Source organism: Carcharodon carcharias, chromosome 18, assembly GCF_017639515.1.
Source record: "Carcharodon carcharias isolate sCarCar2 chromosome 18, sCarCar2.pri, whole genome shotgun sequence".
Lineage (NCBI taxonomy): Eukaryota > Metazoa > Chordata > Chondrichthyes > Lamniformes > Lamnidae > Carcharodon > Carcharodon carcharias.
Window position 1 is genome coordinate 9,293,596 of NC_054484.1, and position 19,232 is coordinate 9,312,827.

A 19,232-nucleotide genomic window follows, 5' to 3' on the forward strand; every position below is an offset into this window, starting at 1 on the left:
CAGGGTGGTGCACTGTTCTCTCCCCACCGCCCAGCCATTTTGTCAGCGGTGGAAAAGAAGGCAAACTGCCCACCCGGAGACCAACTGGGCTACTTCAGTGGCCAATTAAGGGTCATTTACCACCTCTGGGGCCATTCTTCCCATACTGGGAGGGCCCACGGCCATGTGGGTAAACAGTGAAACCTGGTGGCCTCCTAGTGGCCTCAGCGGTGGTTCGGGGAAGCCTGCTATTTGGACGCTCTTTGGCCAAGAGAAGTGCCCCCCGGTGGCAATGGCCACCCCACGGTAACGTGCACACCTGTGCACCGAGCCGCCCCGCCAAATCACCAGGCCTGCGGGCTACCCTTGACCCTCCACTTATCTCTCCTTGAGGGCACCCATCCATTGTTTCTCTAGGTGCAGCCCCAGCAGTGAACACCGGTGGCACTGATGAGCTGCTGGACCTCTGATTGGGAGAGCTGCCATTGCTAGGGACAACAGCCCTGGAGGCAGACACTTAACTGGTTGTCACCACCAAACTGTGGGCTCAGTTCCCACCACCCCTCGAAACAAGGTCCCCACCTGGCTTAAGACCTCGGTGACAGGACAACTGCCCTCTTTGCGAAATTCAGCCCCCTGTGCCTGTTCCTCTCTCAGCTAAATCAGCTCAGTTCCACCGAGATGGGTGTTGAGGTGGGATGGACAGGAAAATTGGAGAATCTCATGTTGCAGACTCTCCTGCTCAGCCCCAACCTCCATCTGCCGGAGATACAGTCTGACCAGCGGTGACTACCCCCCCAACAGTGGCAGGTAGCCAATTAGTGGCAATAGGTATCCCCTTGGGGGAAAATTGGTGACTAACGCTGGGACCTTCCCCACGGTGGACGTGGCCCCCACTGAGGTCACAGCTCAACCGTTATCTACGGCAGTCCCGGGAGGGGGGGTCAGTGAAGCCTTCTTTAAATCCTCCCTCTCGGAGATATGGGGATTAAAGGGCAACAATCACATCAACAGGGAGTCCTGTGGAGGTGTTCCCCTTCCCCCATCTTGTGGAGGAGTTTCCCCTCCCACTACTCTGTTGAGGGCTACCCCTATCCTCTGGGGGAGTTCCCTGTCCCAGTATCCGGTGAAGGATTCCCCTTTTCCCTCCCCCTGCCCTGTGGAGGAGTTTCACCCCCTCACACCCACCCACTCTCCCTCCATGACGGAGTCCCCCCTCCATCTATCCTGTGGGAGGATTTGTGCCTCCGCTCTGATAGCTCTGACCACATTTATTTTTTACAGTTTTATAATTCTTCAGATGGCATCTCCATCTTGAGGCCCCCTCGCATTCTCTCAATGGGGCTTCCAGCCATACATCAATGATTGGGCCTCCTGGTTTCATGGCCTGACCACCCATCTTAATTGGACGGGGCTTCTAAAGGCAGCTTCTTAACTGGTCAGCTCCAGTGAGATGACAAGAGACATCCCACCAAAGCCGACTCAGAATTGATCCCGCCATTGGGATTGTGACATAATCGGCAAAATCCAGCCCTCCATCTCTCTACGTATATCTCTATCTCTCTGCGGGCCTCTCTTTGCCTCTGCGTATGCCTTTCTCTTTCTATCTTCCTCTCTTTTTCTGTCTTTCTCTTTATAACTGTCCCTTTCCTTTTCCCTGTCACTTACTCTATCTCTTCCTCTCTGCCCCCATTACAACATTTGTGTCTCTGTCAATCTGTATCTCTCGGAAGATTGCTGAAATAGCTGAGATCTGAAATCAAGTGTTTATCAGCGTGGAGGGAACACATTCTGACTCTGACAGGATGGATGAGAGTCACATGAATCTACGGTTTCATTTTTTTTTTAAATCGGAACCATTGGAGACCTCCCTGATCGGATTCAGGAGGTTTTGACACAGCTTAAAGCCAATATGTTAATTGTGGGCCTTTACTAGATCTTAGTGTGATAGCATTATTCTACAAAATGTACAAGTGCAGTCATGGTTGAGATCTTGCTATATTATGTTAAAGTTACATAAGTATTGCACAATCCACAGTTTGCTCACAAGTTAAAATAGTTAAATTCAAAGCTGTAATTCCAACATCTTAACACTAAGTTCTCTTTGTTTTGTGGTTTTCGCGTTGTTTCATTTCAATTATTAGACATTTTTTTAGCACAATAAAAGATTTTCAATTATGAATACTTGCGTGTAGATAGAAATTTATGTCACAGAAGGAGGCCATTCAGCCCGTCATGTCTGATCTAGGTGGAAAGTATTCATTCAGACTAATCCCACCCTCCAGTTCTTGGTCTGTAGCCCTATAAGCTATAGCACTTTTTAAATGTGTTGAGAGCTTCTGCCTCTCCAACCCTTTCAGGTTAGTGAGTTCCAGGCCCCCATCATCCCCTGGGTGCAAAGGTTTCTCAACTCCTCTCTAATCTTTCTACTAATCAGGGAACTAAGCCTTTTTAACCTCATAATTTTATACACTTCAATTAAATCCCCTCTCAGTCTTCCCTGTTCCACTGCAAGCAACACCACCCTGTCCAATCTTTCCTCATTGCGAGAATTCGCCAATCCTGGCAGCATCCTGTATAAATCTCCTCTGTATCCTCTCTAGTATGATCACATTATTTCTGTAATGCAGTGACCAGACCTGTATGCAGTACTCCAGTTATGGTCTAACTAATGTTTTGTACACGTCCAGCATAACCTCCCTGCTCTTATACTCTAATCCTATGAATTTTACTGTCTCAGTAAACTTTGGAGTGTTGACAGCAGGGTGTCAGCTGTGGCTGAATGTCACATCATTGTGGTTGCAAGTCCCGCTCCGGAGACTTGAGCAAAAATATTGAAGCTGACACCACCAGTGCAGGTACTGAGGGAGTTCTGTCTTGTTGGAGGTGCTGTTTTTGGTTGAGGCATTAACCTGAGGCCCTCTCTGCCCTCTCAGGTGGATGTGAAAGATTGCCTCGGCATTATTTCAGTGAAGAGCAGGGCGAGTCTTCCTTACTCCCCTGACTAATACTTATTTCTAAACTAACATCAAAAACAGCTCCTCCTCTTCTCCAGGTAGTATCCTCGATGACTTGAGGGTTGCGTGATTTATGTTGCAATTTTGCCACAGGTCAGGACGAGGAAGCAGATCCCAAATCTACCTCAGCTGAAACAGGGATCGGTCCCTGTGCTGTTGGCGTTATTCTGGAGCACATGCTAACTAGCTCCCCAAACACAGATCTTCTGATCATTGTCATATTGTTATTTGTGGGAGCTTGCTGTGCATAAATTGGCTGTGTGTTTCTTACAGTACAATAGTGACTACCCTTCAAAACTGCATTGACTGTGAAACGATCATGAGATATTGAAAGGTGGCCTAGAAAGGCAACTATCAACTCACTGCCGGGTATCTGTTATTCTATATATAAACCCCCTGAACCCCTCGATTAGATTCCAGTCTGTAACTCACTCCCGGGTATCTGTTATTCTGTATATAAACCACCCCGAACCCCTCGATTAGATTCCAGTCTGTAACTCACTCCCGGGTATCTGTCATTCTGTATATAAACCACCCCGAACTCCTCGATTAGATTCCAGTCTGTAACTCACTCCCAGGTATCCGTTATTCTATATGTAAACCACCTGAACCCCTCAATCAGATTCCAGTCTGTAACTCACTCCCGGGTATCTGTTATTCTGTATATAAACCACCCCGAACCCCTCGATTAGATTCCAGTCTGTAACTCACTCCGGGTATCTGTTATTCTATATATAAACCACCCCGAACCCCTCGATTAGATTCCAGTCTGTAACTCACTCCTGGGTATCTGTTATTCTATATATAAACCACCCCGAACCCCTCGATTAGATTCCAGTCTGTAACTCACTCCCAGGTATCTGTTATTCTATATATAAACCACCCTGTACCCCTCGATTAGATTCCAGTCTGTAACTCACTCCCGGGTATCTGTTATTCTATATATAAACCACCCCAAACCCCTCGATTAGATTCCAGTCAGTAACTCACTCCCGAGTATCTGTTATTCTATATATAAACCAGCCCGAAACCCTCGATTAGATTCCAGCCTGTAACTCACTCCCAGGTATCTGTTATTTTATCTATAAATCACCCTGAACACCTCGATTAGATTCCAGTCTGTAACTCACTCCAGTATCTCTTATGTTATATATAAACTCTCCACACCTCCTATTTGTTTCCAGCCTGTATCCGATTCTTGTGTATCTATTATTTTATGTAATAAATCTATCCTGTACAGGTCCCTCTACTCGCGGCAGGTGCTGTGGAATTATCCCAGTTCCTGGGATTGCCCAACTTTAGAAGCGGGAAAGACAATCCCGAGGGTGTCAGAGGGTGGGGTCGGTGGGTTAGGCACAGGTGTAAGTAATTTGAATAAGGTGAAAGCAAAGATTGCAATGATGGGCAGAGAGGGTTCAAACCAAGTCCAAGGAACTTTAATGCGATTCATTACCAGATATAATCGCAGCAGCCATGGCCCTTAGGGTTAGGATTGGGTTGAGAGAACAGCAATAATCAAACGGAAGATTAAAATAGATCGGGAGTTTGTGTGCCTAAACCCCTGATATTAGGAAGTCACTGCCAGGGGTGATTGTATAATGAAAAAGCTGACTCGGAGACTAGGGAATGCAATGTGGTTTTGTCTGAGGAAAATTAGATTGAAAAAGAACAGGGTATTTAATTAGAGGTCACGCACTGGGTCAGCCTGGAATCCAGGTCTTTTGAATTAAGCAGGATGCAGCCATAAAGCCATTGGCTTTTCTGATGAATATTAAACGCTTCCAGTCGGATCACAGGATTATTCTTCAGCACTGCCATTGTTTTTAATGTTCTTCATTCCGTCAGTGTTGTCAGTGCTCCCAGCTTCTTGCCTCTCCCACGTACTGTGACTCAATGGGAAAATGCATTGTCTAGTGTGGAAAGACTTACGTTTCTGTCGTACCTTCCACTAGTTCAGGATGTCCCAAAGTGCTTTAGAGCCAATGATATACTTTAGAAGTATAGTCATGGTGCTACTGTAGGAAACACAGCAGCCAGTTTGCAGACAGCAAGCTCATACAAACAGCAATGTGAAAATGACCAACTAACCAGATGTAGTGAGGTTGATTGAGGGATAAACTCTGGTCCAGGACACTGGGGAGAACTCCCCAGCTTTTCTTAGAAATGGTGGCATTGGATCTTTTACATCCATCTGAAAGGGCGAATGGTGCGTCGGTTTAACATCTGAAAGACAGTGCAGCACTCCCTCAGCACTGGCACTGCAGTATCGGCCTGGATTATGTCCCCAAGTTTCTGGAGTGGGACTGAAACCCACAACTCTCTGACAGGCCAGAAAAGAAGGCTGCAGGTTTGAACCTCAGTCGGTGCCAAGCTGGCTGATCACATTTCAGTGGAAGTTCCATTGCTCCTGGGTGAACTCGTGGGAAGTGTGTTTGAGTGTCTGTTGCCACTGGAACCCCCCACACTCTGTGATCGGGACACCCCACCCTCCACTTACCTCACTGGCAGCCACCTCAGCTCGATGATAAAGAACCAAACAGCACAGAAGAAGGCTATTCGGCCCAATTTTGCCTGTGCTGGCTCTTTGAACATGTTATCCAATAGTCCCATTTCCCCTGCTCTTTCCCTATAGCCCTCCAATTTTTTTTCCTTTTCAAGAATATGTCAAATTCTCTTTGGAAAGTTACTATTGAGTCTGCTTCTGCTGTCCTTTCAGGCAGTGCATTCCAGATCATTGTAACTCGCTGCGTAAAAAATAATTCCTCTTCATCCTATGGTTCTGTTCACATTATCTGAAATCTACGGCGTTTGATTACTGACCTGCTAGTGAAAAGAGTTTCTGCTTATTTACTCACAGACACTTATGATTTTGAACTCCTCTATTAAACCCTCCTTTAATCTTCCCTGCCCTAAAAAGAGTAATCCCAACTTGTTTAATATCGACACATAATAAAGAGTGTCAAAAATAGGATGGGCTGAATGGCCACCTTCTGTGCTATGATGGAGGGGGATGTCACTCAGCAACTACTATCAAAGCTGTGCTATCTCATGCAGATGCTAACAGCTGGATGGCAGAGTGTGTTCCCATCCTTGTTTACAAATCCCTCCATGGCCTCACCCCTCCCTACATCTCCCCCAGCCCCACAACCCTCTGCGTTCCTCTAATTCTGGTGTCCTGCCCATCAGTGCTTCATTGCTTTGAAGGAGAGTCATACAGACTGGAAACCTTAACTCTGCCTTTCTCTCCACAGGTGCTGTCGGACCTGCTGAGTTTTTCCAGCATCTTCTGTGTTTGTGACCAAGTTTTGGGTCACCTATCCTAATATCTCCTTATTGTGGCTGGGTGTCTAATGCTGTTTGGCAATGTTCCTCGAAGCACCTTGGAATGTTCTAACCCCATTAAGATGGTGCACAAGTATAAGTTTCCATTGTTATCCGGGACCTGGGATTGAGGTGAGATTTTGGAATGTGAGAACTTAACGAAAAAGGGAATTATTTTTCTGTGCTTGCAACCTCAGAGCTGCCTCCACCACCGATTCCCCCTCCAGCCATCAAATCGCCCACCTTCCAGACAAAGAGTCACCTGGAAGCCTGGCCACCCATGCTATCAAAACCGCACGCGGCGGAGCAGAAGGTGGAGCGAGCCGGAGACAGGAAGGCCGCCGGCCTCCGAGGGAGGGAAGGCACGGATGCCCGGCACCTTCCGGAAAGCCGCACGAACCCGGCTGAGGGGCGAGACCCTCCGGATCACTGGCAGAATGAGATCCACGGTGCCAAACAACGCCTGAATAAGGCCAGCAAGCGGGAGAACTCCCAGCCAAAGGCCCGCCTCCCCCCAGGTAAGATACCAGGAATCACTGCTCCGCGTGCCTGGAGAGCTTTGGCAGAATTCCTAACCTGAGAAGAAGGGGAAATAATTTGCATTTCAATAGCACCTCTCACCACCTCAAAGTGCTTTACAGGCAATGAAGTATAGTTACTGTTAACAATGAAAGGAAAGGGATGAGAGGAATATGGAGACAGGGCGGGAAGAGCTACTTAGAGTTGGGGGATGTAGTTAGTGTGCAGAATGGACACCGGCATGGACCAGTTACTTAGAATTTACAGCATAGAAACAGACCATTCAGCCCAACTGGTCTATGCTAGTGTTTTTACGCTACATGAGCCTCCTCCTGCTCTACTTCATCTCCCCCATCACCATATCCTTCTATTCCTTTCCCCCTCATGTACTTCTCTAGCTTCCCCTTAAATGCATTTATGCTATTCGCCTCAAGACTACAAACTGTACGTTCTACATTCTCACCACCTTCTGGGTATAAAAGTTTCTCCTGGATTCCCTGTTAGATTTATTAGTGACTACCTTATTATGTCTTATCGATGGTGGATTCCACAATTTCTCTCAGTGCCCCTGGACTAGTGAGGGAAACATGCCCGTATCGACACTTCCGAATGTTCTCACATTATTCCTCAGTTGTAGCCAACACGGGTAAACCATTTCTCATTGCCCTTCTGTAAGAGGCAGCCACATGGCGTGAGACTGGAATGGTGAGATTCCCTTCCCAGAAGGGCATTAGTGAATCTATTTGGTTTGTAGCGATAATCCAAAAGGTGCCACTCCAGAGAGATGAGCGCAAAATCTAAGTTGATGCACCCAGTGCAGTACCGAGAGAGTGCTGCACTGTCTGTGCTGCTGTCTTTCAGATAAGACCTTAAAAGAGGCCTCTCAGTCAGATTCAAGAGATCACAGTGCTTTGTTTTAAAGAAGAGCCAGAAGAGTTCCCCCTGGTATGCTGACCAATATTTATCCCTCTACCAACATAACCAAAACAACAGATTTTCATTACTGTTTGTGGGAGCTTGCTGTGTGCAAATTGGCTGCAGTGTTTCCTGCGTTACCCCAGTGACTACACTTCAAAAAAGTACTTCATTGGCTGTAAACATTGGGGAGTCCTGAGGTTGTGCAGCCCATTATAAAAATTCCAGTTATTTCACTCTTTATCAATTTTGATTGTCCCTTTCCTGGTGCGAAGCCAGAAATGACCAGATTTATTGACTTCGGTTTCAAAAGTTTCCCCAATAAAATTTGAAGTTTGCTAGTCCACTGCAACCAATAACCTTGGGCAAGAAATGTGGTTTGTATGAGGGCAGGAGCAGGAGTGCTGTTGCTGCTCACCCCTGTAGTTGAATAGCCACCTGGCACTCAGGTAGAAATTTTAACTACCCTGCCTCATGCCCCCACCCCACCACAATTGGGCATGCAGGGGTGAGGCAGTTTTTAAAAAAACTTTCATGGAATGTGGACATCACTGGTATTTATTGCCTATCCCTAGTTGCCCTTGAGAAGGCGGTGGTGAGCTGCCTTTTTTGAACCGCTGCAGTCCATGTGGTGTAGGTACACCCACAGTGCTGTTAGGAAGGGAGTTCCAGGATTTTGACCCAGTGACAGTGAAGGAACGGCAATATAGTTCCCTCCTTAACAGAACTGTGGGTGTACCCACACCACATGGACTGTAGCGGTTCAAGAAGGCAGCTCACCACCACCTTCTCCAGCGCAATTAGGGATGGGCAATAAATGTTGGCCTAGCCAGCGAAGCCCACATCCCATGAACGGATAAAAAAAAATAGTTCCAAGTCAGGATGGTGAGTGGGTGGGAGGGGATCTTGCATGTATCTGCTGCCCTTGTCCTCCTGGGTGGTAGTGGTTGTGGGTTTGGAAGGTGCTGTCTAAGGAGCCTTGGTGAGTTTCTGCAGTGCATCTTGTAGATGGTACACACTGCGGCTACTGTGCGTCAGTGGTGGAGGGAGTGAATGTTGAAGGCGGTGGGTGGGGTGCCAATCAAATAGGTTGCTTTGTAAAATATTGTTTCATACTCAGCTGCAATTTTAGCACGGCTGATTTTTGAGGCATAGGAGATTGGAGTTACTAATCCTCCAGCTATCCTGGAGTCTTCGGGAATTAAAGATGAACCCTCTAGGATGCTGCTGTGAGCCAAACATGAAAGAAAACATAGGGGCATTAAAGGAAAATATATTGTTTCTCACTGTCTCAAAGCTTGCGTTGATCAAGAAATATTGGACATCAGAGGAAAGGGCTGTTTGACTGAAATCCAATCAGGATCAAGGACTTTGTTCATCTCCAATTTGCCATGGGTTGAACATGTCTGGCAGCCAATAGAGGAAGGTTAAGGGCAGGGCAAATGGAGACGGGAGATCATGTGATGAACCCTCCTGGAATTCAACCAATCAGAATTGGCAACACTACATTTTACCTGCCTCAGGTTAGAACCTCGCGCATCGATACAAATCAGAGTCCAATTGCGTCAATAGGACACTAACATCATTTCACCTGAAAGTGAGTGGCTTTCCAGCACAGTGCGATCCAATAGCTTAAAGCTGGGAAGTCAACCCATGTGGCTCTCTTTGGGGCCATGAGGAGCTGGAGCCCACCCGTGAGTTCCAGAAGAAATTTGTAGAGCACCCTGCACAGATCACCCCATCCACTGAGCACTTTGGAAGGCTCCAGCCCCCCTATCAGTCCCTGCAGCTACCCTGGGCTCGGTGTATGCCCTTTGCGCACCCCGGGTTTCAGACCTTTTCTGCCTGATTCCACACAGTCTAGTTATCCCGTTGGCCAGTTTCCTGTCACTGAATTCCAGCATTTTGCTCGCCCAGTTCCCCACCCTGGCAGGGGGTGGGTTGGGGTATTGACAGGGTGAAATTCGCACCTATGGAGAGCATCCATTTGGACCAATCACCATTGGAATTGATACACTCACCTGTCTAACTCCTTCCAATGCTGTCAAAGTGTTGAGGGAAGAGCAATGAGTGAGGAAAATGATTAAGAGTCCTCTAGGTCACCTCACCCCAACTCTTATCTCCACATTTGCCATGCAGGTGCAGCAGAGGACGTCCTTCCATACAGCCGGCCAACCTTCCCCTCCGCGCAGAATCCCAGGGAGCCGAGCTCATCCAGCTCCATGTCATCGAGAGGGTCCGGAGGTCGGAGGAGAGCGGAACAGGCCATGCCAGGTAGCAGCACAGGTGCATCCCGCAGGAACCCATCAGAAGCCGGTCTACAAGAAATGGGAACGTACGAGTGTGAAGAAGAAGATTTTGAGGTGAATGATCCAGATCTGTTGGTGCCTGGGAGCAGGAGGCAGGGAGGTTGGGACTGGGGGCTTGGGGGCAGCTGTAGAAGCGGCAGTTTGTTAGTCCTTGTGGAACGTAGGGACTTGACAACATTTCATGATTGATGCGACAGAGCATTCATCCTCAATCCATTCTGAAAGATTCAATCGAACCCATCAGAGAATCAGTGAGCACAGGAGAAGGCCATTCAGCCCATCGTGCCTGTGATGGCTCCTTGAAAAGGCTGTCCAATCAGTTCCACTCCAACTCCCACAAATGCTACCAGACCTGCTGAGCTTTTCCAGCATTTTCTGTTTTTATTCCACTCCAACTCCTGCCCTTTGCCCTGAGCCCTGCAAATATTTCCCCTTCAAGTATTTATCCAATTCCTTTCTGAAAGCACCTATTGAATCTGCTTCCACCGCCATTTCAGGCAGTGCATTCCAGATCACAACAACTCACTGTGTAATAAAAGATTCTGCCTGTCTGACCTCTGATACTTTGGCCACTCAAATTATATGTGTTTTTTTTGGTTACCAACCTACACTTTCTCCTTATTTACCCGTCAGAATTTGGGCAATTCTACTGAACCTCCCTCAACTTTCTCTGCTCTAAGGAGAACAATCCCAGCTTCTGCAGTCTCTTCAGAGCTTCCAGTCTGACCCTGAATCCTCTTCTCCCACTGCCACTCAAAAGAGGTTTTCCACCCTAACTTTTCTACATTGATTATTATCTTATATGTCAATATACATCCGCTCACATACCCCGGCTTCCGCTGTTGCAACCCACACAGCTTTTCCAGGTTCTCCACACAGCTCGATCTTGCAGGAATGCCTCGTCACTGTTCTCTGTGTCAAATCTCCTCTTTGCAGCTGCAACATGAATCAACAGGAAGAGTCTCCACTGAACTGAAGAGCTTGCCACTCCGCACATAGCCACATAACCACAGGATGAGGCTATTCGTCCCTTCCAGCCTGTTCCCCTTCCAGCCTGTTCCCCTATCCAGTTAGATCACGGTTGAACTGCACCTTAACACCATCTGACCACCATGGTTCCATAAGATAAATACAAAATACTGCAGATGCCAGAAATCCGAAACAAAAACAAAAACCTGCCAGAAAAACTCAGCCGGTCTGACAGCATCTGTGGAGAGAAAGACAGAGATAACGTTTTTGAGTCTGTATGACTCTTCTTCAGAACTAAAGAGAAGTAAAAATGTGGTAAAATATATACTGTTTAAGGTGTTCTGCAAGCATGACCCAAACCTCCCTGTCGCTTGCCATTTCAACACTCCATCCTGCTCTCTTGCCCACATGTCTGTCCTTGGCCTGCTGCATTGTTCCAGTGAAGCCCAACGCAAACTGGAGGAACAGCCCCTCATCTTCCGACTAGGCACTTTACAGCCTTCCGGACTGAATATTGAATTCAACAACTTCAGAACTCACCCCTTTTTGATCCCCTTTTTTCTCATATTTATTTTTAAATTTATGTATATATTTTGCCCACCTATTTTTATTATTATTATTATTTTTAAAATTTATTTCCATTCGTTGTTTTATCCCCAACTTTTGGCCGATTTCGATCTTTTTTCCCCACACCGTCCTCTCCCCCCAGGCCATCTGTCATTGGCTCATCCTGCTTTCCACTCTTAATGTCACCATTAGCACCTCTTTTAGCCAGTCTCACCATCATCTACACCTCTTCGACCTTTGATTTATGACATCTTTTGCAATCTCTCCTTCGCCTCCACCTATCACTGGTCTTCTATCCAGCTTCACCTGTCCCACTGCACCCCCCCCCCCCCCTTAAACAGTATATATTTCACCACATTTTTACTCCTCTTTAGCTCTGAAGAAGAGTCATACGGACTCGAAACATTAACTCTGTCTTTCTCTCCACAAATGCTGTCAGACCCGCTGAGTTTTTCCAGCAGTTTTTATTTCAGATTTCCAGCACCCACACTATTTTGCTATTAGCTTATGACTCCATAACTCTTTGCCTAACAAAAGTCTATCAGCCTCAGTTTTGAAATTTTTATTTCCAGTTGAACCAACCCCCCCCCCCCACCTCTTGTGGGGAGAGAATTCCAGATTTCCACTCCCCTTTGTGTGAAAAAGTGCTTCTTGCACTCCTTCATGGTCTGGCTCTAAGGTTTTGTATTCTGGACTACCCCCATGAGGAAATAGTTTCTCTCCCTATCTGCCCCCTAAACCTTCTAAAATCATAATAAAACCTTTCAAGGGGGCATTTTTTTAAAAATTCATTCACAGTTTGGTGGGTAATGCTGTCAAGGGCAGCATTTATTGCCCATCCCTAATTACCCTTGAGATGGTGGTGAACACAACTGAGCGGCTTGTTCGGCCATTTCAGAGGGCAGTTAAGAGTCAACCATGTTGCTGTGGGTCTGGAGTCACATGTAGGCCAGACCAGGTAAGGACAGCAGATTTCCTTCCGTAAGTGACATTAGTGAACCAGATGGTTTTTTTTTTAAATTACAATCACCATTACTGACAGCAACTTTTTATTCCAGATTTATTTAATAAAATTTAAATTTCTCAGCTACATTGTGGCTGCACTGAGCTCATGTTTGGAGATCATTAGCCCAGCAACAAAGCCGCTGCACTGCCATATACTACACAGGGTCACCCACACTAAATAAGTCACAATATCGTGAGTGGTGCATTGGAATGGGCATTGACCAGCATCTCTGGGACCTGGTTTGCTTGACTTGTGAGATTGGAAGTCTGCTTTGCTTATTTGCTATGAGGATCTTCCATGAATTGAGACTAGAACATGCCTCCTGGCTCCAAATAGACATGGAATCTCTGCCTCGAATTTGGTGCAGAGTTGGCAGCCTCATTCATGGTCTGCTAAATTGGAAAAACATCACACCAGTCATACGTGAGTTTCATCTGAGATTGATTTTGAGATAGCGGCCCTATAATTTGTCACGGACAATATCTCAAAAGAAGTGTGTTGTCATAAACTTGAGGTCATCCAAGACTCTCCTCTCCCTGTCTCTGTGATCTCCTCCAGCCTCACAATCCTCCAAGATATCTGCGCTTCTCCAATTCTGGCCTCTTACTTGTCCCAAATTTTCATTGGCTCTCCTTGCCTTCAGCTGCCTGTGCCCCAAGCTCTGGAATTCCCTCCCCAAACCTCTCTGCCTCCTTTAAGCCACCCCTTAAAAGCTACCTCTTTTACCAAGTTTTTGATCACCCATCCTAATGACTGCATTATGTGGCTCAACGCCAAATGATTTTTGGTAAGAATTGTTGTGCTCCTGTATCCTGTTTAGACTCTTATTTTCCAAGAATTATGGATTCATTATTGTCCCTACTTATTGGTAGTTAGCCATAGTCTACAAAGGACCATAGGATCTCTTTCCATTAGAGACAGACAATTGGTTATATACAGCTTGCGGGGCACACTGTGCAAGCGTGAGGCAAGGCAAGGAGGCAGGGCCTACATGGACTACCTCAGCCAGCATGGGTTTGAATCCACACTGTTGGCATCATTCTGCATCAGCTGTCCTTTTTTACTAACAGGCAGCTTGATGTTCATTCTTGATCATGCTCAACTTAGAATTATCAGAAAGCAAAGCATGATTTTCTTTAAAAAATTAAAAAAATAAAGTTCAGGATTGAGATCATCAGGTTTTAAGTTACAGCCCAAAAGGAACATGAGAGAAGCAGATTTGTTGCTGACATACAGCAGGTTGTGGATGGGGAAGGTAAATGTAGTGTGACTATAGCCATCCAGTTAACTGAACTAACCCACTCCCCAACTGTTCCTATTAAAATGACCACATTTCAGCCAGAGCAGATTTTCATGCCACCTTTATCCAGTTTACATTCCTCTTAGTTAAATTTATATCTCTCTCAAGGATGAACATTGATGCCAGGATTGTCCCTGACCCAAGAAGAAATCCTGTGCTAACCAAGTGAGGGCTGTTGGTACGGGGCACCCAAAGGCAGAGCATGGATTAGTTGTGGAGTGAACTCTCTATACTGCCCTGTCAAGAACTCCTAGTTTCATACATCCAGCCTGTGATTTTTGGGCACCCAATCCACTTTTTGGTCAACTGGACCCCTCTTCCTCCAATCCTGCCCTTACTTGTCTGGCTGTTGGTTCACCAGACTAGAACCCCCCATCACTCAAAGCTGCTCCCAGTGCTAATAGCAGAAGTGATGGTCTTTGTGAACAGAAAATTGGAACTCTTGAGAGAATAGGAGTTTAAACAGCAACAGCACCCGAAGGAACTTCACAGAAACATTGTCAAACAAAATTTGACACTGAGCCATAAAAGGGAATGATAAGAGAGGTAACTGGAAGCTTGGTCAAAGAGGTAAGTTTGAAGCAGAATCTTAAAGGAAGAGAGAGGGAGAGATATTTAGGCAAGAATCCCAGGGCTTAGGCAACTGAAGGTATGACCCCCAGTGGTGGTGTGATAAAAATCAGAGACATGCAGGAGGCCAGAATTGGAGAAGTTCAGTTCAGTGGGACTGAAGGTGGTTACAGAGGTAGGGAAGAGTGAGGCCATGGAAGGATTTGAAAATAAGGATGACAATTTTTAATTGAGGCATTGCCAGACCTGGAGTCAATGCAGACCAGCGAGCACAGGGGTGATGAATGAATGGGAGTTGGCACAAATTAGGACATGGGCAGCAAATTGTGGGAAAGTTCAAGTACATGGAGCAAAGTAAATTGAGAGACCAGACAGGAGGGCAGTGGAATAATCTGTACGTAAGAAAGGCATGGGTGAGGGTGAGGGTTTTTTCAGAAGATAGGGTGAGGCAGGAGTAGAGACAGGTGACATTATGGAGGTGGGAGTAAGCAGTCTTGGTGGTGGAGTAATATGTGGTTGGAAGCTCACCTCAGAATCAAGTAGGACACCTAGGTTGCTCATTGCCTTGTTGAGCCTTAGGCAGTGACCATAACTAGAGTTGGTATCGTAGACTAAGGAATGGAGTTTATCGTGGTGACCAATGTCAATGACTTCTGTCTTCTCAATACTTATTTGGTGGAAGTTACTGTTCATCCAGGACTTAATGTCAAAAACAAGTAACATAACAAAGTCAGAGACGGCAGAGGGGTGAAGAGAGGGTGGTGGTGAGGGTATAACTGGATGTTGTCAGCGTTATTGTGGAACTTGATGTTTTTTCAGATGATGGCCTGAATTTTTCAGTCGGCGATTCGGGGGCAGGGCCTGCTCGCCGACAGGAAAGTGATGCAGGATGATGTCAGGAGGAGCCCCCGACATCATCCCGGTCCCTGTAAAATTTTAGGAAGGCGGGTGGACAGCGAAATCAGCTGTCCGCCCACTGACCTGTCAACGGCCAATTGAAGCAATTGATAGGCTAGTTAAGATAATTAAAGACTTGCCCGGCCAACCTTTAGCCTCCATATTTAAGAAAGGATGTACTTGCATTGGAGGCGGTACAGTGAAGGTTCACTAAATTGATCCCTGGGATTAAGGGGTTGTCCTATTATGAGATGCTGAGTAAATTCAGCTTATGTTCCCTAGAGTTTAGCAGAATGAGAGGCGATCTCAATAAAATGTACAAAATTCGGAGGGGGTTTGATAGGGTAGACGCTGAGAGATTGTTTCTGCTGGCAGGGTTGGGATAGATTTCAAACAGATCTAGCAACTCAAGACTGGGAAAGCATGAGGTGCTGTGGGCCATCAGCAGCAGCAGAATTGTACTCAAGCACCATCTGTAACCTCATGCACCGGCATATCCCACACTCTACCATTACCACCAAACTAGGGAATCAACCTTGGTTCAATGAAGAGTGCAGGAAGGCATGCCAGGAGTAGCACTGGACATACCTAAAACTGAGGTGTCATCCTGGTGAAGCTACAACACAAGGCTGCTTGCACACCAAACAATGGAAGCAGCATGAGATAGATGGAGCCAAGCGATCCTACAACCAATGGATCAGATTAAAGCTCTGGAGTCCTGCCACATCTAGTTGTGAATGGGGGTGGACAATTAAACAACTCAGTAGAAGAGGGGGCTCCACAAATATCCCCATCCTCAATGATGGGGGAGCCCAGCACATCAGTGCAAAAGATAAGGCTGAAGCATTTGTGACAATCTACAGCCAGAAGTGCAAAGTGGATGATTAATTTCAGTCACCTCCAGAGGTCCCCAGCATCACAGATGCCAGTCTTCAGCCAATTCGATTCACTCCATGTGATATCAAGAAACGGCTGAAGGCACTGGATACTGCAAAGACTATGGGCCCTGATAATATTCCGGTAATAGTACTGAAGATTTGTGCTCCAGAACTTGCCACTCCCTTAGCCAAGATGTTCAGGTGCAGCTACAACACTGGCATCTACCCAGCTATGTGGAAAATTTCCCAGGTATTTCCTGTACACAAAAAGCAGAATGAATCCAACCCAGCCAATCACCACCCCATCAGTCTACTCTCCATCACCGGTAAAGTGATGGAAGGGGTCATCTGCAGTGCTATCGAGCAGCACTTGCTTAACAATAACCTGCTCACTGATTGCACCAGGGTCGCTCAGCTCCTGACCTCATTACAGCCTTGGTTCAAACGTGGACAAAAGAGCTGAATTCTCGAGGTGAGGTGAGCTCATCAAGGCCGCTTTGACTGAGTGTGGCATCAAGGAGCCCTGGTAAAACTGAAGCCAATGGGCATCAGGAAGAAAACCCTCAATTGGTTGGAGTTAAACCTAGCATAATGGAAGATGGTTGTGGTTTTTGGAGGTCAGTTGCCTCAGGTCCAGGACATCACTGCAGGAGTTCCTCAGGGTAGTGTCCTGGGTCCAACCATCTTCAGCTGCTTCATCAATGACCTTCCTTCCATCATAAGATCAGAAATGGGGATACTCGCTGACGATTGCACAATGTTCAGCACCATTTGCAACTCCTCAGATACTGAAGCAGTCCATGTCCAAATGCAGCAAGACCTGGACAATATCCAGGTTTGGGCTGACAAGTGGCAAGTAACATTCACACCACACAAGTGTCAGGTAATGACCATCTCCAACAAGATGGAATCGAACAATCACCCCTTCAAGTTCAATGGCATTACCATCGCTGAATTCTCCACTATCAACATCCTGGGGGTTACCATTGATCAGAAACTGAACTGGTCTAGCCAAATAAATACTGTGGCAAGTCAGAGGCTAGGAATCATGTGGTGAGTAACTCACCTCCTGACTCCCAAAAGCATCTACAAAGCACAAGTTAGGAGTATGATAGAATATTCCCCACTTGCCTGGATGAGTGTAGCTTCCACAACACTGAAAAAGCTTGACACCATTCAGCACAAAGCAGCCCACTTGGTTGGCACCACATCCCCCAACATTCACTCTCTCCACCACTGACGCACAGTACCAGCAGTGTGGACCATCTACAAGATGCACTGCAGGAACTCACCAAGGCTCCTTAGGCAGCATCTTCCAAACCCACAACCACTATCATCTAGAAGGACAAGGGCAGCAGATAGATGGGAATACCACCACCTGGAAGTCCCCCCCAAGTCACACATCACCCTGACTTGGAAATATATCTCCGTTCCTTCACTGTCGCTGGGGCAAAATCCTGGAACTCCCTTCCTAACTGCACTGTGGGTGTACCTACACCACATGGACTGCAGCGGTTCACGAAGGCAGCTCACCACCACCTTCTCAAGGGACAATTAAGGGCAGGCAGTAAATTCTTGCCTAGCCAGCGATGCCCACTTCCCATGAATGAATGAAAAAAAAAAAGTCTCAGGATAAGGGACTGATCATTTAAGACTGAGAAACAGCGGCATTACTTCACTCAGAGATTTGTTAATCTTTGGAATTCTCCACCTCAGAGGGTTGTGGATGCTCCATCATTGAATAATTTTAAGACTGGGATAGACAGATTTTTGGCCTCTCAGGGAATCAAGGGATATGGGGAGTGGGGCAGGAAAATGGAGTGGGAGCCCAAGATTAGCCATGATCATATTGAATGAAGGAGCAGGCTTGACAGGCTGTCTGGTCTACTCCTGCTCCTATTTCTTGCTTCCTTGTGTTCAGGTTCTGATAACTGAACCTATAATTCAATGCCATAATCGCCACTCTGATATACCTGGGCTGATACCGGTAGGGGAGGGAGGAGAAATGGATGAAAACATAATGAACATGGTTTAAGTTTTTTGACCTATTTCCACTTATTCTTTCTATCTGCAGGAAATTGAAAGCTGAAGAACAGAGCTTATGTCAAATGATTAACTCCGATTGGACTTTGGAGAGATCTATAACAGTTTTTGTAAAACTCCTGCCCATGGATGATATTTGATGCCAGATATAATGTTTGGTGCAACGATAGACCATGTAAATTATGAATGTTTGCATCGTGTTGATTGACCACGTCAGTTATTTTTTATTTTTATTTTTAATTTTGACTATTCTCTTTTGTTTTGAGTGGGGTGGGGGAGGGGCAATCTTGGCTTTTAATTGTAATTTATGTCTGGACTTAACCGTCACTCAACTCCGACCAATTTTGTTTGTTTGAAAGAATGAGTTCCTTCATCATGGAAAACAGAAATGGGGTGATTCATATTGTAAATATGTACTGGATTTTTTTTTTTCTCACATCCCATTGGTCCTCCAGCTTCCCATTCAACCCTGTTGTAAATAAGTCGTGTGTTAAACACCATCCTCCAAAGAATAGCCAACTTGGCACAAAGCTGAATTGCTTTTTTTTAATAATATATATAATTTTTTTTGTCGTTGTAATGCACTGTTTTAATTCTTTTTTTTTTGTTTATTTCTTGGTTTCAAAAGCACAATCACTAAACTTTTAATTTTGAAAGGAAAACCATTTTTTTAATGGTAGTTATTAACCTCCTACATCTTTCTGGAGAATTGAGTGTGATGGAGGAAAGGGAAGAGGGAGAGGGAGAGGGAGGGGGGGGGTGGGGTAGGGTGGGGTTTGTGGGGGAAGGAAAAGGAGAAGTGTTCGATTTTCAACCACCGGGAATTAGAAGCTGTTTTTTGGGGGGAGGGGGAAGCGAGGGAGGAAAGGGGGGGATGTTTTGTGAGGGTTAGCTCGGGAGGGGTGAGGAGGACTCAGTACTTGCACAGAGCTGAGTGGAGGA

The 19,232-nt window shown here is 46.2% G+C and overlaps 1 protein-coding gene across 4 annotated transcripts in view; it reads left to right on the top strand.

Moving 5' to 3' along the window:
* The window catches only part of robo1 (roundabout, axon guidance receptor, homolog 1 (Drosophila)), a 439,384-nt gene extending 420,354 nt beyond the window's left edge, over positions 1–19,030 (top strand). For all 4 annotated transcript variants that reach the window (XM_041211417.1, XM_041211420.1, XM_041211419.1 and 1 more), the window contains 3 exons: positions 6,515–6,835; positions 9,891–10,114; positions 18,322–19,030. In XM_041211417.1, the coding sequence (XP_041067351.1) occupies positions 6,515–6,835; positions 9,891–10,114; positions 18,322–18,336 (560 nt within the window). In that variant the 3' untranslated portion in view covers positions 18,337–19,030. The remainder of the gene's footprint in view (positions 1–6,514; positions 6,836–9,890; positions 10,115–18,321) is intronic.
* The last annotated feature ends 202 nt before the right edge of the window (positions 19,031–19,232 follow it).